This window comes from Anas platyrhynchos, chromosome 2 (assembly GCF_047663525.1).
Source record: "Anas platyrhynchos isolate ZD024472 breed Pekin duck chromosome 2, IASCAAS_PekinDuck_T2T, whole genome shotgun sequence".
Classification (NCBI taxonomy): domain Eukaryota; kingdom Metazoa; phylum Chordata; class Aves; order Anseriformes; family Anatidae; genus Anas; species Anas platyrhynchos.
This window is the reverse complement of record NC_092588.1, coordinates 39294842-39319340: the sequence shown is the minus strand read 5'-3', so window position 1 is coordinate 39319340 and position 24499 is coordinate 39294842. Positions and strand designations below refer to the sequence as shown.

The 24499-nt window shown below is 40.4% G+C and overlaps 2 protein-coding genes across 5 annotated transcripts in view; one reads left to right on the top strand and one right to left on the bottom strand.

Annotated features, from left to right (window-relative positions):
* Positions 1-1592: 1592 nt before the first annotated feature.
* On the top strand, positions 1593-15421 carry SDCBP (syndecan binding protein). Its single transcript, XM_027452272.3, has 9 exons — positions 1593-1877; positions 5686-5751; positions 7268-7346; positions 9840-9949; positions 10277-10435; positions 11781-11956; positions 13179-13350; positions 13746-13837; positions 14706-15421. Exons 2-9 carry the CDS (start codon positions 5701-5703, stop codon positions 14758-14760), a joined length of 894 nt encoding a protein of 297 aa, XP_027308073.1. The 5' UTR covers positions 1593-1877; positions 5686-5700; the 3' UTR covers positions 14761-15421.
* A 2759-nt stretch (positions 15422-18180) lies between these two features.
* Positions 18181-24499, bottom strand: part of NSMAF (neutral sphingomyelinase activation associated factor) — a 37272-nt gene continuing 30953 nt past the window's right edge. For all 4 annotated transcript variants that reach the window (XM_027452273.3, XM_013092642.5, XM_072034583.1 and 1 more), the window contains 7 exons: positions 22953-23020; positions 22583-22706; positions 21766-21849; positions 20805-20955; positions 20256-20358; positions 19532-19641; positions 18181-18546 (listed from right to left, as the gene is read on the bottom strand). In XM_027452273.3, the coding sequence (XP_027308074.1) occupies positions 18452-18546; positions 19532-19641; positions 20256-20358; positions 20805-20955; positions 21766-21849; positions 22583-22706; positions 22953-23020 (735 nt within the window). In that variant the 3' untranslated portion in view covers positions 18181-18451. The remainder of the gene's footprint in view (positions 18547-19531; positions 19642-20255; positions 20359-20804; positions 20956-21765; positions 21850-22582; positions 22707-22952; positions 23021-24499) is intronic.

Here is a 24499-nt window from a genome sequence, read left to right as displayed (position 1 = left end):
TACATTTTGTTCCTACATTTAAATGAGCAATAATTTTGAGGAGGTTAATCTTCCTCTGTCCAAACACCTGTTCTTAAGCAAGAACATTTAAAGCATCTTCATACAGTTCTTCAAAATCTTTAATGAAGTTGTGTTTCGTGATGCATTTGGAGATGAAGATGAGATTAATTTTTGTTAATAGGGCTTTTCATTCCCCCAGGTGGATGTGGTACTGAAGCTATTACCTGTAACTTGGATTTGGACATAACGTGCATCAAACAAATAATAGACTATACAGAGATGAGTGTTTTGGTTAGGACATCATCATAAAGAATGAATGTCCTTTGTAGCCTCTAGGGTAAATGTGCATTTTCACTGTAGGTCTGACATCCACAGACAAGAGCTGCTACCTTGATAGTAGAATGTCTCAAAAGGTAACAACAAGGGATAAAGTAATGCAGAAAACAGCAAGTAACAAGGTAAGAATGGTGTCTCTGCAATGAGAGAGACCAAAACCAAATATTGCCCTTCCATGGTCAGAACCAGTAACCAGAAGAATTGTATCACCTGGACGGTAACCCATTGTATATCTGCAATCTCCGTGCTATAAGGGCACTACCATGGTATGGATTCTCCAGGGTAGGTACAGGGCTTCACTGCACAGGGCTCACTGCAGGATGAAGAGTTAAAGCCCTTTTTGAGGTATAAATCTTGTAAACTTTTCACTTCACTCATGAGGACTAGAAAATGCACATTGCAACAAAAATCTCCGTTTAGCATTAATTAAGGTTTTAATTGCACAGGTAGGTCAAATGACGAAATAGCCTGTTAGTGCCAGAAGGAAGGGAATCCCTTCCCTCCCAATCCCATTTCCTCCTCCTCCTCCTTCCCCGTTTCCAGCCGCACCCTCCCTTCCTTTGCTCTGGCTGGCGCTGGTGCTCATGAAATCCTGTTGTTGCTAGTTTAGCACACCAGCCCAGCAGAAATATATTCATATTTTTGGGTGGATTAGCGTGGTGCTGGAGCAGAGTTTAAGCTGTCCCACAGAAGAGCCGGACAATTGCTGGGACTGGTTGAGCCACCAGCTACAGGGCAGGAGAAAGGGACTGGAGATGGGAGCAGATCTCCCTTTGGGGCTGGTGAGCTGTTAAACACCATTGTTGAATGCTCAAGTTTATTTAGTTTATTTATTAAGGGAAGCTTTAGGGCACTCAGCATATTTCCATGTCTACATGATGAACAAGCTGTGCCATCAGGCAGTCTGGTGAAGATTTTGAAGACAGAGAATTGATGGTAGCCAAGAAGCATGGCAAATGTGTTAAGAATTATGGTAATGAAGTATAAAATTCCTCTGTTTTGGGTGTTCTTTATGCGATAGGGGAGTTTCTCCAGACAGTGGGCAGCCCTGTGTGGGGCGGCGAGCCGCAGGCCAGGTGATGTGGTCACGGCAGGGCCCCGCGACGTCAGGACTTACGAATGCATGACGAGGGAAGGGAAAGCGAGACGAGATTAAAAATAAATAAACCAGTCACCGAAACAACGCGGAAAGAAAAGAATTTATTTTCAATAAGAACAAAGGAAAGCGAGCCTTTCCTCAGGCAACCAGGCGGTGAGAGGGCACTAAGATACGCGGCACGCCGCGGGCAAAGCCCCGCATCTAACCAGGGACAAGGGCGAGGCACCGAGGGCCGGGACCCCCTTCCCCGTGGGGCAGAGCCGCCCCCAGCCCCGGACTCCCCCTCTCCGGCCACCTCCGGGGCCCGTCCCCTTCTCTCGGCCGCCGCCGCCAGAGCATGCGCGGGGCCGGGCCAGCCCCGCCGCCGCCCCCGCTCCCCTCATAGCGGCGCCGCCGGGAGCTGCTGGAGCCGCTGGTGCCGCCGCTCGTCCCTGGGCTGGAGGTGAGGGGCCGGGAGGGGGGGTGCTGGGGCGCTTCGTTCCCCTTTGTGCTTGGGCACGGGGCGGTGTGTGGGGAGGGTGAGGGGTGAGGAAGAGGAGGAGGGGGCCTGGTGGTGTCGGAGGAAGGAAGAAGGCAGGGAGGGAGGGAAGGAGGAAGGGAAGGGTGCCCGGCGCGGAGGAGCCGCCGAGCAGCCATTTCGTGGGGCTGGGGGGCGGCCGGCGCCTTCCCTGCCGGGGCTGCCTCCCGCACCGGGCTCCGGTGGAAGGAAAAGAGCGATTAAATAAAGTCTGTCTGCGCTGGCGTCCTCTTCATGCGTTGGGGTTTTGGGGGGAGGGGCTTGGTCGGGGTCTGTACTGCTTTCTCTGTAGGGCTGGGTAACGCTCTGGGGCTGCTGTGGGTGTGTTGCGCCTTTTGGGGCGAGGGAGCCTTCCTTCGGGTCTGAAATGGAGGCGGCGGATTCCTGAGCAAAGTGCGCAGCGAGAGCAAAAGCTCAGAGGCCGATTAGATGGTATCAGAAGAAAAGCACTTCTCTCTTTTTTTTTTTTTCCTCTTTTATTGGAGGACGCCTCTTGCAAAACAGTTCCTGTCTTCCTGCTGTCTCAGCTCGACCTTCGGGAGGTTTTGTCCTTTAAAGATAAAACTTCATCTCATGGCTTGTAGCTGCTCGGGAAGCCGAAACCAATATGTTGCTATAGGTGCTGGTTTTGTGGCCTGCTGTAATCTCTCCACAGGACAAAACACTGTTATTCCTTCCCTTTGCCCCCATCCAAATACCGTCTGCTGCCCCTTTCAGAGACGGCAGTCGCCACGGACAGGTCAGACTTAAGCTGGCTCTCAGCCTGCATTCAGCTCTGGTGTTTCCGACCCAAGAAATGTCGGGAAGCCCGTCATCTTCCAGTTGAGCCACTGTGTGTAGTAAGAGCCAGCTCCTACATACAAAACTTCCTGCTAATAGCCCGAGAGTGTCACGAGTGCAGCCTGTCCGCGGTCTCTGCCCAGTGGTCAGGCACTTCCCTTGGTAAATAGGATCCTCTTGGTGAGACAGCCTGCCCACGGGGCTGGCGGCTGGGTTTCTGAGCTTGAGGGTACTTGGAAACTGGCGTTTTCTCCTTTTGCTTTCATTTTTGCTTTCCTGAAAGCTTCAGGTTACTATAGGTGTTCTCCACAGGGTGTAGGAGCCTGCAAACAATCAGGGCGAGTAGCTCCGTGTCGGTGTAGGCTTGGGAGTCGCCCACCTCCCTTCCTCTCCGCTCTGTGGTTACCACTCCCCTGCTCCTGCAGAAAGCCGCGGCTGTCCAAACTTCATGTTCAAATCTGTTTGTGTTGTGAGTCATGGACGGATTCTTCCTGAGATTACTGGCAGTCCCCGACAGTGACGATTGCTACTGAACGGTCATGTTTTAAACTAAACGGGGTATTTTGGGGCATTTCACATTACCTAATGAGTGGTTAGATGTGTACCTCAGTGTTACAACTGTCTGCAAGGAAATCAAAAACGCTCCTTGCTGGTGTAAAAGCAACAAAGCTGGTATGCAGGGAGCCAGGCTCGCTGGATGCAGTGACGGGTGGCCATTATTCTGGCTATTTATTGAAAAACCAGGAATAGCAACCAGTGAGATTGTAAGGAGGGAGCTGGCAGGGCTGCTCCTTGGTGGCCCTGACGGAGGGTTGGAGTTGGAAGCCTCCAGCTGGGGAAGGGAGGTGGCCTGGGCGGTGGCAGAGCGGTGGGGTAAGCTGCTGGAGTGCTTCCTAAAGTGTTTGGGGAGCTAATATATGTTGAGTTTTGCTAGTACTCTTCGACAGAAAGCTCCTTGTTCCTCGTATTAAAGTAGAAGAAGTTTCAGATGGCATCCTGGCAAGTGTGACCAGGGATTGCAGGGCAGGATGAGGTTGGTCTGTGGAGGAAAACCAAAGCTGGTCCAGGTGGAAGTTTGCTGGTGTTTAGCTTAGTGATATGGTTTAGTGGAGGACTTGTTAGTTTTAGGTCAGAGGTTGGATTCGGTGATCTTGAGGTCTCTTCTAACCTTGAAATTCTGTGTGGAAATGGTCACTGGGACCAGAGACACCGCAGACCCTGGGTGCTGTCTGTGCTACCATGCAGATGTTGGAGCTCATGGTGGGCTTCTGCTCCCTTTGTTGCCCTATGATGGGACCACTCTGTCCCATGGGGTGCTGACTGCTGACTTTGAACGTGTGCTGCAGCTGAAATCACCATGACCGATGTAGCTTGGAAGGAGATATCCAGCCTGATGTGTGTGCCTCTTCACCGGTACTGGCAGCAGAGTGCAGTGTCCAGGGATTGCATACCCGAGCAAGCGTTTTGCTGGGCTTGGGTTTGCATTAGCCATTACCCCTTTGAGTTTAGCAAAAGCATTTAATTGCTTTCAGGTCAATGCTGCCTTAAAATGGAATTTTAAACTCGCTTTAAATGTGTTTAATTTTTAAGGCTTCCAGGTCTTGGCTATACTTGGTTTAGCTGCATCAACTTCACGAAATTATCAGTTGCACATAATTACAAACGCGTGGCCTGTTATGTCAGGTCAATTCAGATCCCTGCCATGTTTTGGGCTCTTCTAAAGTTTTAATTGCAGTTTGACATGATACTTGAGCTCCTGGGCACTCTGCTGAACAAGTAGAAAAGCTGTTAGTGACCTTGATGTAATGTAAGGAGACATCTATTGTGTTCCTGCAGCGTCATGTTAGGCAGCGGATTTTTTTAATCAATTCGGTATCTGCATGTGAAGAAGCAGTAGCTCAGGGATTTATATAGTGGTTGCTCTTAGTCTGGACTTATAGTTAATTCGTTACGCAAATGAGGACCTCTGAAGTGTTTGGATGAGAAAATTAATCCCCAAACCAGAAGCTATTAGTAGTGCTGCCCCGTTAGCTGTGTTCTCCGTGCCATATGTAACTTGCAAGACTTTGTCATGTTTTGATGTCTTCTCCTTCTGTTCCTCTTCTAGCCTTCCTCCTCTGAGTTAACACATTCACGTAATTTGGGGTGAAATGTCTCATTACTCTTTTGCAAAGCTCTGTTGACCTTGGTGAGAACTTGAGTGAAGGATCTCTTGAAAATGGCATTTCCTAAAGCCTCTGGTGCCCAGCTGTAGCAGAGCTGAGCATCGGTACAGTGCATTACAGGATCATGTGAAGTGTTTTTTTTTTTTATTATTACTTCCTGTTAATGTTGTCACAGGGCTTTCACAACATCACATGAGAGGCAGGCTGAAGTCCCTGTGGATTTTGAAACTCACCACTGACCGAATCTGGCTGGCTCATAATGTGGTACAAGTGGACATGGGAAGCCAGCTCTGATGAGTGACTCCTTTTGTAGGAACATCAGAATTATCAGTGTTTAGATACTTGGGGTAATAGTGTGAAAGCTTACAGAGTTGTATATAAATTACTGTTGAGTTTGTGTGGAGGAATATGATTAGGTTTTGCTTTCAAACCTCCTCACTGTTGCATCACTGCTTCCTACGTTCTTTCTTTATGATACTTACTGTGAAACAATTTTCTCTGTGTGGGATTTCTCATAGCTGAGACCTAAACTTTGGCACCACTAAGTATAGTAAATAAAGCCTATTACACAAAGACTATTATTGATAATAGATTAAATAGATAGCCTTAATGGAATTTGTCTCTAGTGCTGCGTATCTGTCATGCTGAGACTTGCGGGTCACAGCTGAACTTATTTAATGCTTTGTCTGTTTTCTCTTTTCTTTTTTAAGTTGTAACATTAGGTAAATACCTGATGTCTAACCCTGTTTTGTTTGCTTTTCTCCTTTCCGTGTCTTCCTGTAATTCAGTGAGACTGCATCAAAATGTCTCTCTATCCTTCCCTGGAAGATCTGAAGGTGGACAAAGTTATTCAGGTATGGGAGGCTTTTGTAAAAATGGTGACAATAATAGATGTGTTGATATTTAGTAAGGGGAGGGGGAGATTTTTATGGAAGTTGTGATGTGATGTTTTACCATTGCACTTCTAAGGATCATTGGACCCTTGAAGTTGTAGGTAAGGATTGTAGTTGGGATTTCTTTGTTCTGTCTGCCATGTCCCGTGTGCTTCTTATATGAAGATGCAGTTGGGTAACATGAAATTTACCCCCCTGAACAAACAAACAAACCCACCCTGCCTGGAGCTAAAGATCAACTGCTAGAGTTTGTGATCTAAATGCTAAATGTGGTCTATTTACTACTTTTAACTTTTGTGACCACTGAATGAAGCATTGAGGAAATGGAAGTAGGGTATCTCTGTGTTGAAAGACAAAATCTGTGTCTACAGCAAATCAGTGAGATTAAAATGGCTGCTGGTTTAAATGTAAACTTCTTGCACTAAATATTCTAACCCATTCTTTTTGCCCAGCATTTAAGTTGGAGGCATTTCTTCTAAATATGTTTGATAAATAATGAGTCACTCTTGCTCTGAAACTTCTCTCTAAACAAAACTTCCTGAAGAGGACTACGGAATCTTCTGTTTTTAAACATTATTTCCGTGAGGGGGGAAAAAAATAAAAAATTAAGTAATTCAATTGTCTTGCTGAATTAAATGATTTATGTGTCCTGCACAACATAGTTTTTGTTGTGCTGAAACTTTTCCACACCTTTAATCTGTGTCTTAGAGATAGATACTGGGATAGCTGTTCCTGTCATACTTAGCAGGCCTCTGTATGCTAATCTATTTTGGCCTCATGTATTCATGATCAGTGAAAAACAGGTAGCTGAGATACCATGAGGAGGAAGGGAATTAGCTTACTTTAATGCTATCTCTTCTATTTGCAAGTCAGCAACAGACAGTGAAAACACTCAGTTTAATTTCTAAACTCAGTTGTGCATTTGGGACCTCCTGTAGAAAACTCCTAGGAGGTCTGTTTCTTTCAGAAGGTGTTGAATTAGTAGCACTGAATTGCGTGGAATGTGAATTGCAACCTGCAGGTAACTGTGGCAGAACTCATGGCTAATACCTGTAAGCAATCAAAATGTAGAACTGCCTTTCAGCTGAAAAAAAAAACAACACAACAACCTACAAAACACTCTGCAAAGGCCATGCTTCCATAATTTTAAGTTTTAAAGTTTGTCAGCCAAGTTGAATGTGTCTTTCAGAGAGATCTTAGGCTCTTTAACTTGCTTAATAACAAAACTGGAACTGAGGTTGATGGTCAAGCCTTTGTGTAATTTCTGTGGCTGTCTCTGAGGAAGGTATGAGTTTCTGTTGACATAATAATGCAACATATTGTATTAAATCATTTGTTTCAAAGAAAACAGCTGACTTCAGAGCTTCAAGATAATGGCAACAATGCGTAAAATAATACATAGTCTCCTGGCTGCATAGCAAAGATTTTTGTAATTCCTCTTTTACAAGATAACACATATGAGTTTCCTTGCTCTTAGGCTCAGACTGCCTTTTCTTCAAACCCAGCTAATCCAGCAATCTTGTCTGAAGCTTCTGCTCCTATTCCTCAAGATGGAGGTAAGGTCATATACTGTGTGGTATCCTAATGTTTCATAACTGCTTTCCAAAACTCTATAGTTAAAGTGCAGTCAAATACCTATAAAGATGAAACTGTTTACTGAGGGTGAGGCTGCGCCTTTTTGGAAATGCTTCCCCAAGTGCACACACAAAAAAAAGTGGCAAATAATGTTTTTGTAGCTTTAAGAAGCCTTTTTTTTTTTTTTTTAAGTGAGTCTAACATAACAAGATCTGTTGCTGGTACTGTTTGATCTCTCCTTAATGCTTACCTCAAATGCTTACGTACTTATCACGTGTTTGTAAACTTCAGAGAGCAGCCTGAGTCTTTCCCCTACCCCACCCCCAGCATATGAGCTTGCTGGGGAACAAACAAGCACAAATCTCTGTCAGTAGAGAAGAGGAACTTCACTACTGTCATGCAAGCAACATAAAGCTTCCTGCAGACTTTGGGCTCAAAGGTCTGTTGGGAAATCCATCAGACCTAAAGTTGTATTGACTGATATCTCCTCCTGTTTACTCCATGCTCACATACACCCACAAATACACACGGGTATGTTTGATTTCTGGGCTATTAAGTTATGTTTGGTCTAAAGGACCTAAAGTCTCTAATGAGCTTGACCAGCTGCAGTGCTGGAATAGCCATCAGGAATGTTGGTGGATCTGGTATTAAAGCATGGGAGGTGTACCTTTGTCTCCAGTTCTGCTCTTGGAGCTGGTGCATCTAAGATCACTTTAAGGGTGGATTTTATACAGCTCACCTTAAATCCAGGAAGGATCTAAGCTCTTACCTGACCTAACCTCATTACAGTAAGTTTGTTTCAGCAGTTCTTCTCCCTAGCAGCATTTTTTTCGACTGTCTGGAGTCTGAATTCTCCTGCAACTTCTGTGTCTACTGTACTGCTGACCAAATGACATTTTGACATCAGCTTGTCTGCAATTTGCTCAGGAGTTGTGTGTGGCTGAAGACTGCTTATCACTTAAATCACCTTTCCTTTGGGATATGTTGTTAACAATCTCTAGGACTTGCCAAGCCCATGGGATCTCTGTCTTGGTAAAGGCAGGAGAAGATGCATCTGACAGCTCTTGATGTTTTCTGCTGTTTTGGAGACTCTTTGAATGAGAATGTAATAGCAAGATTCATTCTATGTTGTCTTTTATGAAGAATGAAGGAGAAAAATCAATTCACTGCAGAAGTCTTGGGAAGCTTTAATTGCCTATAATCACAGGGGCTTGAAAGGCAAGCAGAAGACAGCCACAGAGCTACTCATTAGAGGTTTACTAATCTGTATCAGTGAAACCAGTTTGGAAATAAGATTGGGCAGTTCCCACATGAAGCAGAATGCTCACGTGACAGCTGAAAGTATTAAGGGACAAAAAAAGTTTTTCTTGATGGGATTAGAATTCCTTGTAATGGCCTTTGAGTTCCTTCCTGGAAAAGTAGCTTTCAGTTTCTGGTCAAATGTGGATTCTTATAATAGCTGTTCTTAAACATATACCCATAAATGAACACTAAAAACATCATCTGTGTGGATCAGGGAGCCTATGTGCTTTCAAGACTGCCCCTTGTACCACTTGGCTCTCTGAGCAGCCTTTTCTGTCTCTGCTGATTTGGTCAAAAGGGCGTGTGTTCTTGTAACTGCTTCTTGTTAAATAGCATCACTTAATTATCTCTGGAATGTCAAGAGCAGCATCAAGCTTCTTTCCAGAGTGGTTTGACTCAAGGTCTGACAAATCTGACTTTTCTCCCATTCTCAGCCACCTGCTCCTCTCAGAGTAGAGGAATGTCCTGCTGGATATTTTAAGGACTGCAGTTCTTTTTTTTTCTGTTGGTATGAGGACTGTATCTAAACAAGACTTCAATTTGAAGCTATGGGAAAATGACAGCCACTTCCTCATGAAGAATATTATAGTCAATTTTCCTCTGTGTGTCGCTTCTTTGTAGGGGCTTCTGGGGTGTTTTTTTTTTTTTTTTTTTTTAGTTCTATCAGATCCTACACATTCAGTAGCTGCTGGTTCCATGAATTCCTCATGCACTGCACACTTACTTCTGTCAATGCCATTCCGTCACACACTTTTTTAATTTATCCTGTGTTTTCTAGCTATCCTGCTGTGGGGGTGGGAGGGAGAGTAAGTAGTTCCCCACCAATTGCCTGTAAACTTTGGTGGAAAGAAGGGCTTGTCATCATGGACTGGAGCAAAACATTGGTTTTGGAACTCATCACCACATATCTAATGTTGCTTGTGCCATAAAAGAAAGGAATGAATGGAATTACTTAACGTAGATAACTTTTAGTTTTCTCAAAAGCACTGCTCCTGTAGTTGCTTTTCTCAGCTGGGCTAGAATAACAGTCCTGATTCAGGTGGATCTCACACTGTAATTTTCAAGTTACGTACATTACAATACTGCAAGGTTTAAGTTGTTGTCTGTGTGATAGCAGCATACTGGTCTGTTAAACAAACACATTAACGGTTTTGTTTTTCTTGTTCATGTAGGCTTATACCCCAGACTATATCCAGAACTTTCTCAGTACATGGGCCTGAGCCTCAATGAAGAAGAGGTGCAGAGAAACCTACCAGTGGCAGCAGCTGGTCAGCCACAAGGGGTAGGTATCAGTCAAACATGCCTTAGAAACTGAAAGTATAAAGACTAAATGTGTATCTACCATTCTAGATAGTAGACTTAGTTGTAGTATGTACCCCACCTGACTGGTAAATGATTTTTTTTCAGTAGCAGAGCCTATTTTTCTACAGCTTTAAACTGAGCAGTATACTTCCAGTTTGGGAGGGAGGAGGGGAAGAACTGGTGTTGTGACTTGCATTTTATTTTTGCTTCTTTTCTTTTTTTTTTTTTTTAATCACTTGATATAAACTGACATACAAGTATTGTAAAAAGTTGAAATTAAGTTGTCTGGCTATTTTGTCTTAATCAGCAACTGGTAACACGACCTTCTACTAATTACATGGTAGCTCCAGTGACTGGCAATGATATTGGAATTCGCAGAGCAGAAATTAAGCAAGGCATCCGTGAAGCAATTTTGTGTAAAGATCAAGATGGAAAAATAGGACTTCGCCTGAAGTCTGTTGACAATGTAAGTATAGAAGCTTGCTTTTGCCTATACAGATCCTACTGCTGAATTAAGTTAGTAGTTGAATTAGTGTATGGTCAGAGAACTGTCTATTGTATAATACTTGCTTGTCTGTTACTAGAATTTGAAAACCCTCTGTTAGATCCGAAACTAGGGCATAGTCTAAGATCTAATTTTATAGCAGTAATTTATTTTCATGTAACACCTGGAGAATACCTGTAGTATTCCTTCAGAGTATAAAATGTCCTTGCAGAGCTGCTGTGACTCTAGTTAACAGTTTAAGTGCTTCCCGGAGTTTCCACAAAGATAGAGATAGAAGTCTTGAAGTTCAACAGTAGGCAGAGAAATGAATGTGATATAAAAGGAGAGGTATTTTTACAAACTCTTGCAATATGCTACTCATGAGAAAATTTAGGATAGTGAGGGTGTCAGCTATATACAAAGAGTAATTTAAAATCTCTCTTCTAGTTTCCTTCAACATGACTGTAGCTGCCAAAAGGTCCAGGAGGTTGTCTGCTTCAGAGCTTCCCTGTTTGGTTATTTTCTGATTCTCAGTATGAGAATACTTCTTTGTCTCTTTTTTGGGTGTGTTTTGGCTGGGTCATTTATTTACTCAAGGTTTCACATAGAACTACAGAATCATTTTAATCCTAACCCAGGAAATACTGGACTTTTCCTAGAAAGTAGTGTGAAATCTCTGTTGCCTGCCCTCACCCCATGGGAGGGTTTATTTATCTTCTTTGTTGACATCCTTTACTTGGTTTTGGGGTTACTTTGACTGGAAACAGCGTGTTTTGTTTTTTTTTTTTTTAACACTTTTTATTTTTTAATTGAGGTGCTAACAGTCAGTAAAAAAAAGTTGAAAACTAATGGGTTGAGAAAGAAGGAAAAATCTGCTATAGAGTTCTTAATATTGATGATCTATTTCTCAAGCTATATGTAGACTGTCTTACACAGGAATTTGAAGTCAAATTCCCAGGCAGACATGCAAATTTAGTACCAGTCTATATGACCTAGTTTTTCAGAATTCTTGTTAAAACAGTATTTACTCCTTCAAGGAAGGTGTTACTGTGAAGCATGTGTCTCTTAATTTCTAGAAACCTAAACAGAACAGACTTGCTTATTTCCTAACTTTATTCTAACATTAGTATGTGTCAGTCTCTTAAAGACATCTATAAACTTACTGAAATTTCAAAAATGTGTCTTAAAGACTTGCTGAATTCCTCTCCTTTTGTCCATTTGGTTGGTATTACACAAGAATAGAAAACTAAAGGGCTGCGTATTCAGTGATTGGCCTTCACATTTAAGGAAGAACGTTCTGTTTCTACCATGCCCCCTTCTTTTGCAGGGTATATTTGTCCAGTTAGTCCAAGCAAACTCTCCAGCATCTCTAGCTGGTCTGCGGTTTGGGGACCAAGTTCTGCAGATCAATGGTGAAAACTGTGCTGGATGGAGTTCTGATAAAGCACACAAAGTTCTGAAACAGGCTTCTGGAGAGAGGATTTCAATGATCATTCGGGACAGGTAAGGCCGACTGCAGATTGTTGTTATCCATCTTGGAATAACTGTGAAGTTCAGGTCTCCCTCACCTGAGAAGCATGGCAGGCATACAAAATATGTTTGTCTACTTTACTATTAAAGATCATTAGAAATGTTCCTTTTTATGGGGAACAGTCAAAATAATATTTCAAAATAGTCACTAACTCGTGCCATTGCACACCTCTTGCTTGGGCATGATGAGACCTAACACCTTAAAGAAAACTTAATGAGTGATAGCATAACATAAATTCTGAGTTCAAGAGTTCTGTGCTTTCTCTGATACAATTTGACTTTTGCTTATACGTATTGAAGCTTCTCTTTACTGGTATTTCAGTAAGCAGTATAAAAATAGCCACTATTAATGAGCTTAAATTTTTCACTTCCATTTTTATTTAGCATGGTAGTTTTCTTGTGGACTTTACTGCTCACATATGAGTTCATGCCAGGCTCACTAAAAGTATGCTTGATAAACCAGTATGTTTTTAATCAATATTAGGTATTAATGTATGTAGTAATAATGGGACAGATGCAACATGGTCTCTAGGCTGAGATGACAGAGGATGCGTGACGTGACTAAGTACATGTCTTCAGAAACTCTCAATGTTCTTTTGTGTTTGAGTCAAGTTTGACCCCAATGGGGGGCATATGACTTCTACTGTATTAAATCATAAGTTTCCCTACTGTCTACCACTTCTGTGCCCAACTTCTGCTCTGTTGCTGGATTTCTTAACTTCTTAAGACAACTTAAAGGTTCATTGTTTATAACACAGTGGAAAGTTTGTTGGAGAAGCCTTTAATCTCCAGAATCATGCAGTCACCTACAGTTGTCAAAATGGCCTGCAGTATTTTAGCTACCTGCTAACATTTGTTAGGCAAAACTTCAGTTTGAATGGCCACTTGTGTGGTTGACTGTTGGGTGGTTTAGTAATCCAGATGGTGGAATACGTGTAGAAAAGAGAAAACACAAACTTTAAAAACTAATTTCCATATGGAAAGTGACTTCAGCCTAGAAAGAAGAGATTACAAGAGCAAGTAGTCCAAAAATGAAGTTAAACCCCTACCACTTTTCATTGTACTCCTTAGAGACTCATACATCAACTACACTAACTTTTTGCAAATCAAAGGTACTGAAATAGTGTGTGGTTCTCTCTGTGGTTTGGTAGACTGAAAGCATGTTTTTGCATTAAGGTTCTTCTGTTTCTTACAGGCCTTTTGAACGAATTATTACCATGCACAAAGACAGCACAGGGCATGTTGGCTTCATATTCAAGAATGGAAAAATAACCTCAATAGTGAAAGACAGTTCTGCAGCGAGAAATGGACTTCTTACAGAGCACAACATCTGTGAAATCAATGGCCAGAACGTCATTGGACTGAAGGTGTGTTTTGAGGCTTCTGTGGTTCCTTTCTATAGGCAGGGCAACTCATTCTCTTCTTCTCTACATCTACATTTTATAGTTGGTTCTCAGTTTTTATCTTTAAGTCATGCTTTGCCAACAAAGGAATAAGTTTCCTCCTGCCAGCCAGTGTAAAATCATAGTAGGACGTCTGTATCCCTACTCCAATGAGTTCCTGTAAGGGAACTGTAAGGGATGACTCCATAGGAAGTTCATTAGCACTGCAGCTTAGTGATTTGCCCTGAAGGTTAAATACTGTAAGCAAGGAGTTATGTGGCTGTTAAGCTGCGTGAATGTGTCTCGATTGGGTTCCTGAACTGCTGCTTTATTAGTCATCTCAAGTGATGTTGCTGATATGATTTCTTGTTCAATAACAGGACCCCCAGATAGCAGACATCTTGGCAACAGCTGGAAATGTAGTGACAATTACCATCATGCCTTCCAGTATTTATGAGTATATAATAAAGAGGTAGGTAACAACCAAATAAAGCAGCCATGGTGTTAATTATATCAAAGCTGACAATTATTTTGCAGGTTGAATAAAATGTAATTGTCTTGCCATGAGAACAGATCTGATAGAAGGACTAGTTAAGGTGGTGAAGTCTGAAAGTGTACTTAATCCAGTGGTTTTAATCAGACTGATGTGATGTGGTTCCATTTTTAAACTGTTGATATGTTAGTGATGCTCCTTTGACTTTTATTCTTTTGAAAAACCCTCTTCTAAACATGACTCAACTAAATTTGAATCTCTGAGTGCTTTGAAGTACATGGATAATATCAGTCTTTGTTACCTTGCAACTAAACTGCTTCTAGTGCAGCTAGTTCTGGTGATGTAAACACGATTCTTGGCAGGATGTAGTTGGGTTTCTTTAATCCTTTGGCAGCACTAGCTTTCTACAGCTAAATCTCTCCTGGAAAAAAAGTTTTAAAGCTGCTAGGAATTAATTGTAACACTCTGAATGCTTAGAGCATAATTAAGTGTTCCTCCCCACCCCCATTCTATGTTCTTCCTACAAAGCTGTTTCCAGGACAGCCATCTTCCCCCCAGCCCTTTTCCTCCCTCCTACTTGTGATACTGCTCTGAACAAATGACTGCATCTTGAAAGATGTTTGTATCACAACCCAGCTGCTAGCAAAATGTTGGGTATTGGGGCATCTCTTATTCATGCAGTGTAGTGTAGCTTTTCTATAGCAATGCATTTGTTAAAACAGTGGAGTCAGACTAATTTTTTAATTAAAATTAAAGGGCTAGCAAGGACAAAGATACAGTGAACAGAAGCTTTTAGCCGGCTTCCATGTCTGTCTTAAAAACCTGAATGACTTTTCCTTTTCTATAGGATGGCAACTAGCATTATGAAAAGCCTGATGGATCACTCTATTCCTGAAGTCTAAACATGCATCATGTACATGTGTCTGTACATACATCTGAGAATTCCACTAAACTCGGGCTATTATACTCAGTGATTTCTTTCTTCTGCACATGAGCCTTTCTGGAGGCCAAGAGAAGATATGCTGCATCAAGCATTTGCATCTATAATGGCTGGGAATGTTACAGTTCAACATATCTTGTTTATTCACAAACTGTAAAACTTGTAGCCTTATATGCTTGACGAATGTGAAATTCCAATTGTGTTATGACTTTTCGTAGATCTCTTCCTTAGTTCACTACTCCTATAAGCCATTGCAACTAAAGGAACCAGATATCACTTGCAAAATTATGTGTTGTTACCTAGGGCAATGCTGTGCTTTGTATGTTTAAGAGAAACAAGTATTTTTACTGCTTTCTGTCTGCAAGAGTAGATATGAAATAGCCTATTTAGAAGTATGGCTAGTACTAGTTTATTTCTTGTTCTAGTAAATTCTGTTTACACAAGTATGCCAGCTAAGCTGAATATAGCTGAAGGCATCATTCAGTAAGTATATTAAATAAGGTAGTGTACAGATAATCAAATCTTTTTATTACTTGTTATACGAATTGTAACTGATGCTTATCTCTCGCCTTAACCAAGTTCTTAAAGATTCAGAAGTAACCAAATAAATGACTGAAACTTTAGATGGTGTGTGCATGTTCTTGAGGTGAGCTGAGACAGGTTTCTTTCTTAAGGTCATTTTCAGCTGGCAAGAAAGACAAGGTAGGAAATAAAGTTTTAAATAGCTTCATAACAAAGGTCACAGGCATGTTCAACTTTAGGTTTTTAAGTGATCTGAAGCTAAATGCCAGGTGGTGAGCAGTTTCTTTTTTCATGTTCTATTCTAGCTTCTAGCTGTGCAGTTCTCCTCAGATGTTGCAGTAGCCCAACGCAAGCAATTTTAGTTTAGTATAGGTATGGGAAATCAATTCAGGTTTCCTTTCCTAAATGAACCAGGATCCAAAGTTGGTTGGAGAAGATGGTACCGGATTGACTTGCTAGTCCATCTAACTGGAGAAATATTTCAAAAGGTGAGTGCAAGTGCAATAAATAAAAGAGTTCAAAGCTCAACCCTGCAATAAGGATAGTCCCAGGCTGCCAATCCCTTAATAGCCTGTGTAGCTAGCTGTAGCTTTTCCAGCTTGTAGGAAATGCACTGTGGGGGTAGAGTTGGGAACTCACAGACATACTTTTCTTCCTGGGAACACTGCCAAATTTAGCACTTCAAGTTCAGCCATTTCTGGCTTCTCAAATGAAGTTCTGTTACTGCAAGAGAAAACCAGTATCTTACTTCAGATTGCAGTGGTGATCAAATTCTTCCTGAGAGCCAATTTAATTGGATTGTCTCTAAAACTAGTGGGGTAAGCACTTACTGGCAGGAACTGATGACTTCATGCAGCCTTGGTATGCTCAGAAGCGCATGGGTGTTGAGCCTGTGACCTGTAGCAATAACCTTAAGGAACTCTAGCACAGTAGCTTACTTAACTATGAAACCCCGGTAACCCACAGAATATGTGGTCTCTGTATCTAATTAACTTCTCCTTAGGAGCATACTATTTAGTGGGGGACAATTCTATACCCCTTCAAGCTTTAAAACCCCTTATTTAAGCAAGGCTTTTCAAATATGTAAACAGCAGCTTGACCAGCTTTTCACTAATTAAATCCCTTCAATTCCCTACTGGGTGTAAGTGGATAAGTTGTTGTGCTTATTTTATATATGTAATTTAAATAGTCTTAAAGAAACAAACAAACAAAAAAAAAAACAACAAATATGCTGCACAGAAGGCCCTCCAATGTGAAAGGAATGTGCCTGTCTGAAACTTGAATAAGACAACATGAGAAAGAGGTGTGTGAAAAGGGAAGGGTAGCTCTTTGTGGTTTTTCAAGCACATGATAGTTCAAACTGAGAAACTGCAGGTTAGTACCTTTTATGCAGGTCCTGCTAAAAGGGAAAATGAATTGCAGTGCAAATCTTAAACTCACAGTAGTGTTGTATGCAGGAAGCCTAATGCTTGGGGCCAGTAGGGTAGAGGTAAATGAACAATGACCGGCACAATTAAGACTTTTAACATGCTGCAAAACGCAATTGAGACTTCTCCAGGCACTTGTAGAATTTGATTTCCATCTTTTTTGGCTATGCACAACTCTATGTGGGAAATAAGTAAAGTGAAAAGCAAAGAGTAAACACCAACCATGCTCCTGCAAGATCATGTCTGGTAACATAAAGTGCATGTGATGTGGCTTAATTTTTTCGTTACATATGCCTTTACTACACAATAATTAATTGAATTTTATGTAATCAATCTAAGTGAGCAATGTAGATGATATAAGTTTGCTTTAACTCTATACCATTACAACACTGAGAAGGTTTAAGTCCCATCATAAAAAAAGGTTAAATAATGCCACTGACCATAAAACAATTATTTTACAATGCTAACTAATGAAACAGCTACCTTGTGACATAGCTGTTATAATGCCTTGGTTTTGAAACATGTCCTGAACCTCAAAGGAGTGACAGTGTAATTTAGAGGAATGTTTGTCCTGGACACATTATGGGTAACGCTAAGAAGGTTTGCTAGAGAATACTGTCAGAGAAATAATAATCATGGGTCACAGTGATGAAATACCACAGCTGTAGGTGACTATTTCTTAAATATGGCACTTAAAGTCTATTACTTGAAGTCTTTACCCTCAGAATAGTTCCTTGCAGAGAAACATATTCTTAAGTCCTACAGGGAAAATAAGCTTGATACAACACCACTTTGACCTTGGGTTAAGACTAAAAGGATCACATAAACCCAGAAGTTGTAGCTCTATTTGAAAGTTGTATCGAAATTCCATCCCAAAGCCTATTTGAGTTGAAAGAAGCATACAGAAAAGGTGAAGATGAATAAGAAAAGGATAGTAACAGAAGTGATGAAAGGCAGCAGTAATAAAACCCAATTATTAGGGAAGATTTCTATTAACATACATGTATGTATCACTTCTCTGTTAGGGGACCAGTTTTATACTTGGCTTCCTTTCAGGCTATAACAATAGGGTATGGTTTTAGGTGTATCCTTCCACCATCTTCTTTTTAATAATAGGAAAAAGAAGATAGGTGTTCTTATTGTTCTTTATGCCTTTGCAGATAATGACAGTTGGAAACTAGGTGGCACTAGACTGACCACTGCTCAGCCCAACAGCTGCCTTAGCAGTGAGTGTTGAAAGTAGTATTTACCTTTGTATGCATCTTCACTAGGAAGAGGTTTCCTACACAAGAGGTACATACGTTATGTAATGAGACACAACACAGAGGTGCAAGCATCCTTAAAAGACTTGAGAATGCAAAAGATTCTTCTTTTAAACCAGTTCAGACAACATGCCATGATGTAGTCTATGTAAATCAAACAATGACTGCCAGTTAAGAGATCTTTAATTACAGAAAAATAGGTCTTTAATGTCATCTCATATCACTTTAGACAAGCATTTTCAATGATAGTCCATGAAAAATAAATGCATACACTGTGGAAGTTAAGAGCTCTCAGTGAAGTCACCATAATCCAGAAAGCTGTAGTTGAACAGAGCTTCCTATCTGGTTGAACTTCAGCAGCCATCATTGCACACAGTTAAGTTCCTTTAAAAGGTTTGGTTTAAAATAAAGAGTTCGTTTAAGTGTCTGGAGGGAAAGGCACTTAGTATTGCAGTTTCCAGAAAATGATTTGTTTGTCTTCCCCTCCTGTAATAACACTGTTGCATTGTTCATTCATCCACATGGACATTACACCACCTGGGGGAAAAAAATAATTTAGAATACAAGTAGTACTCATGAGAACGGAACATAACTTTTAAATAGTTTAGGGTCATCAGTATATATTTAGTACCTCATTATATACTTAGTGTCTATATACTATAAACTTATATAGTGTGAATGTAATGCAAAGAAGATGAGACTGCAAGGTGGAGTCACAGGAGTAATCTCATGCTATACTGCCTCAGCTGATTTTTGGAATTGGAAGTGGAACGTACGTTCCAGCGTATGTTGCAGACAACACAGTAGCAAAAGAATGTATTGGGATAAGGGGAGAAGCTTCTCCAGAAAGATTTTTTTCCTACATCATCTAGACTTGTCATATTAAAAGTATATAGCGCCTTATAGAATATGCTTAGAGACCGCTTTTAAAGATTCTCTAGCTGCAGCTAGAGATTAATTTAATACAGCTCAAGTTCCAGAGTACAAGTTTACAGAAGGGAAGTTTGAAATAACTTCATGAAAGCAGCCTTAAAAGCAAACTGAATAAAACTGAGATAGTTATTCCTTCTTCGTACATTTTGGTTTCTCATGTCTTGAAGACTATTCACGTACATGTAAGATGTTTGTAAATCTCTAACCAAGATACATTTATTTAGCAGACTTTACTTAATTGTTGTTAGATTTACAGTCTGGACAGACTTTGATATAAAGTAGTCTACTCTACACTTTATTAAGACTGTGAAGTACAAGAAAATACGGTATTTTTGATGCTATATGGATTAGAAGAGCCCAACTCATCTGCCTCTGTTCAGTCTTGTAAAAAGCAGTACTGCTCCACTACTGTCACATTTCCTAGGAGGCTCATGTGTACCTCCTTGGGGTGTTCTGGTGTTCCAGGTAACACTTAACATCAAGAACAACTCACAAGCAGAGCAGATGATGCTAGAACTTGTCAATACCAACACAGACAGAAAATTGGAAACTTCCATTCAATTTGAGAACAAGAATAGTTCAGGCATACCTGTATGTCCCCTGATTCTTTCAGTAACTTTTCCACCAAGAAGGTCCCAGATCAATAATTCACCAGACTGACTTCCTGATAAGATGGTATTTCCATCCCACTTGAAACACCTGCAAAAGTAACTCTGTAATCAGTTCACTTTAAGCTAAACAATTCCAAACAAAGCCAAAGATAACTGAAAACTGAAGTATGAAACTGAAGGAAATTTACCACTTCAGAGTCTTTCTGGAAAGGTTATTCCACATCCATTTTAAAGGGTCATGACCCAAACTTTCTTTTCTGACTGCCCTAAACCCCCCTGCCAGAGGGATAAAGTATATTCCCACAGCACAAGAGGACCCAGCCAGTTGTACATGTGTATGGTACGTACACCCAAGTGTTCTCATCTCATGAACTTTCACTTCCATCACTTCATGTTTCTGAAAGAATCACTTGAAGTGCAAAGACGACTTTCAGGGTAATGAAAGAAGTTGGTGCTGAAAAAGCAGGAGTTATTTTCTTAGATACCTGTTTGTTTTCATTCCGGTTTGGAAAGCTTGACCATAATGCACACAACTTACTAGGATGTCAGCCTTTGCACTTAGGTGCAAATTAAGTAATTAATTTAATTCAGTAAAACAATCTTCAGTATTACTACCCTTTCCATTCTATTGCCAACCATTAAGCATCTCCACAGTTAACTAAGCTGGCCATGCAGCTTCATAGTCTGTGTTCTCAGGATTACCTCTGTGGCTCATCAGCAGTTACAGAAGATATGAGCATTCCAGTCTGCACATCAATCACTTTAAAACAGCAGTCTTCTCCTGCACTGAGTAGATGTCTGCTGTCTGTGCAAAAGAGCAAACAAAACAAAACAAAAAACACAAAAAAGAGCATGTTTAAACATGCAGCTCTAGTTATCAAAGCAGTCTACAGTACAGCATGTTTACTGTGACAGGCCTGACCTGCTTATTTATACAAAATTTACTGTAAATTGTCTTCAAGCATGCAATGATAAACATTGGTCTAGAGTCTAGACTGCTGGTCTACAGTCTAGTATGGCCTTACGTAGAATTAGTACATTTTTTTTATTGTGGAGAATCAGAATCATAGAATGGTTTGGGTTGGAAAGGAAAGGTCATTTAGTTCCAACCCCACTTTCATGTGCAGGGACACGTCCACCATTCCCAGTAGACCAGTAATTTCAATAACAAGACTGTATTACATGAAATCAGGAATAAGATTCCCTTTGAAACTCCCAACAGTGCATATTAAAAACCAAAATCCAACATACCGGGACTAAAAGCAGCATCAAACACAGTCCCAGAATGACATGACAACTGGTGCAACATTGTTGCTGTAGTAACATCCCAAATACTAATGGTACCCTCTTTGGTTCCAGATGCCAGTACAGTATTTGCAGCATTAAGGTCGATTGTATTTACCTAGGAAGTTAAACATCCCATGATTTTCCTGTTCTTTCATGTAAGCCATCTTGAGACAAGTTTTAAACACACCCAAGTCTGATCCATTAAGATACCATTTTATTTACAAAGGTTTTACGTTTAATTCTGCAACATCCTTAATTAAGTACAATTATTACCTAGAAAAAGCAAAAGATAGGTCCCTTTGATTATATTTTTAAATATTTTTTCTTCACAGAGTACGGAATGCAAATTGACATTTCAGACTATTTGTACCCCTACCCTCCACCTAAATGCAAGACATTACCCTTATGGGTAATATTCTCCTTTATTCCTAAAGAACTTCAGTTGTTTCCAATACTCTTGGGTACTATTCTTAAATGTTATCAACACTGTTTCAATACTTGCTTATTTTGTGCCCTGTTAAAAAACAAAACACTAAACTACCAATCAAGTAGGTTTACAATACTTAAATATAATACAGTGATACCATATGCTGTAAGTAAAAGTGCACATTACACAAAACCAAAAACTCTTCTCACTGTTACTTCAGTCCACAAGAGTGCACCTTCCACCCAAGAAAGTAGGGGACATTGTAGAGCAGGACATTCATCTCAGATTAAAACAAAGAAACAAAAACAATAAACAAAAAACCCCAAAGCAGTAAACCAAACTAACAAAAACAACAACAACAAAAAGCTAAAACCACACAGCTAAATGAAACAATCCCCCAAGACAATCCTCGTACCTTAACACATTATCTTGACTTTTGTTTTACTTAGCAACTAGTCTTCAAATTCTCAGATACTGTATCTCTCTCTGCATACTTACACTAACATCATGTTCTAACTCTGCAAGGAGTTCAAAGTGGTGTTTTTTATTGCTCAAGGTCTCTCCAGGAACACAGTGCCACACCTGTAACACAGACATTTCAGTTTGCTCAAGATAGCATTAGTAAAACTCTGAATGAATTTCTTCATGACTGAATTCTCATATTAAAAGGGCTGGTTGTGTAACTGTGGGCCTTGTCTGTGTGGCACAATACAGCAACAACAAATTGCACCATAAATCATTTACACCAAGCAGAGCAACATATTACACATGATCATTACAACTCCAAGTAGGTTACAGAAGCCTACCAAAGTGATTGTAAATCACTGCACTGAATGTATACTTATCAAAAGCCATTTACAGAAGGCTTTGGGAATTTTTTTCATGTTTGTAACTTTTAATTTTAAATTATCTTTCAATCTAACTGTAAGTATGCTCTTTTGATTAGCAAGTTCCTGGTCCACTTGACTGAAGAAATAAACTACAGAACTATCAAACACTTTAGGAGCCTATTCCAGTCAGCAAACAATTTTCAGTCAAGGTCACAAAACATTCACATTCCTTCAACAAAAGCAGTTTACCCCCAAAAGAGCAAATTTGTAGTAAATTAGAATGAATTAGATTCCTTTAAAGTAGCACTTCAGCGTTGAAACACAGCTGAGGTAAAGCTAATGAGCTTGTACTACAGTAAGATTATTTCTAGAATAAGTATTTATTCTACCACAACAGGTGCATCCACTCCAATGCATTTGTCTGGCTAAATAATAAAGTGTCAGCAATAAACAGTTATTGAAATATTAGAAATTTGTATACAAACCTTCACAGTGGAATCCCAAGACGCAGAATATAAACGCCCATCACGCCAACAGATCTTACTGACAGCATCATCATGTCCCATTAAGATGTCTTGACGTCTTCCAAATGCAATTGAATAAAAATATCTAGTAGGAAGGGGTTATAAAAGCATTATCTCTTCAGAAAATGTAAACAGGTTTCTCTGTATTGATTAAAATAACTTTTCTTCTACAGTTTCTAACACAAATCAATTGAAAATTGAAATTGAAAAAAAAAAACATAGAAATATAGATACTGCATATTAACAGTGAACTTCTGTATCTATAACCATAAATATAATTACCAAGGTACTCAATGTAATTCAATAGAGTCACTAGGAAGTAAATACACACATATGATTGTCCCATGAAGAACTTATGACAGTGGTATCTCCTGGTAAGATTAGACAAGATGACAAGGCCTGTAGGAAAAAGGAAAAAGAAAATATGTTTTTTACCGTGAGTCAAAGTGAAGTACATTAACATGCTTCTGGAGAACAAGAAGCATTGTAACTTCTTAAAAACAACATACAGGTGTTACATGAATATTACTTAAGAAAAACCTTTTAAGTTGGACGCTGGCCATCCTTTAAAGCAAAAACACTGAATGTCAGGTAAATAGAAAATTAACCCTAAAGTTCAGAAACACATGTAGAACTGATGGATCTCTTTTTTCAAAATGCTGTTTTTCCAAGTAAATTGGATGTGATTCCACTCAGGAGAAACTGGGTCAGCTTTTCGTCTTGCAAGCTACTGTCAATTCTAGATGCAAGAAGAAACCAAAAAACATAGGTTTCTTTTGATGTTTGTTCTCCATGTCAGTATCTTATGTGCTAAGCTCTTTTAAGCAACAGATGTAAATACCTTATTTTCTATTATTCTCAACACAAAACATTCTTTACATACAGGTGCTCAGTTACATTGCCATTAATGGAAGCAGAAAAAAAAATAAATAAATCAGCTCACTGCTTCTACTAGTATCATCTAAAACACGAACACTGTACTGTTCTAAAAAACAGGTAGGCAGCTGGAGTGTTAAAAGACTATTGTTTCTGGCCTTTCTCCAGCAGATCTGCACTGAAACTACAAAAGGGGTGGCAGAGAGGGAAGAGTACAAGAATGTACGTGGCCTCCTCATGATAAATTAACTTCTGGAGTAGGATTCAGCACAGAGCTCCCTTTCTATAGTGTCAAAAGTGGAATTTCTAAGTTTGCCTTTGTTAAAGCATTAAGAATTCTTGTATATAAGTTCACCCGCTAGTGTGTGCCACAGAAGGCACCAACCAGGGTCTTGATGCTAAAATTTGTTTTGGGACCTGTTAGAGCATAACTACAGCTTGTATCTAGGCAACATATTTGGCTTTTCTCCCCCTCCATAGAGATGAAGGTACAGAGGAGGGCTAATGCACGCTAGTATCTTGTCTTGGTAAATTTCTCAGAACGTGACAGAGAGGGAATCTCAATGACCCAGCTCTGACCACAGTGCTCAAGCACAGAAAATCAAGTAGGGAATTCCTTTCCAACTTCTGATTTAGAAGCATGGGAAAAACGTTCAGAGGCTGCTGAGATCACTGCTCATGAAGAAAGGATACCTCGGGTTCACACAGCATGGATTCCACTTCCTGTCCTTGGCTTTCCTCTGCTGACTGACTCACAGACTCCAAACACTTTGCAGCAGTACGGCAATAGTGGGTATGAGAACACGGGTGGCATTTAAGCTTTGTGAATCTGTTCTTGTACTGAATGGCAGCTCAAGGTTGTACAGAAAGTCAACCTCTGCTCATGCAGAGGTATTTTTGTCTGCCACAATCCCTTCCCTGGACAGCAGAGCAACTCAGAACAGCACTAACACAGATGTAAAGTGCAAGCCTTTAAATGCACCCTTCCTGTGTTCACATAAT

Coding starts and splice junctions, on each gene's coding strand:
- SDCBP (XM_027452272.3), top strand. CDS start 5,701: ATGTCTCTCTATCCTTCCCTGGAAGATCTGAAGGTGGACAAAGTTATT. Junction 7,347..9,839: donor TCCTATTCCTCAAGATGGAG/GTAAGGTCATAT, acceptor TTGTTCATGTAG/GCTTATACCCCAGACTATAT. Junction 11,957..13,178: donor TCAATGATCATTCGGGACAG/GTAAGGCCGACT, acceptor TGTTTCTTACAG/GCCTTTTGAACGAATTATTA.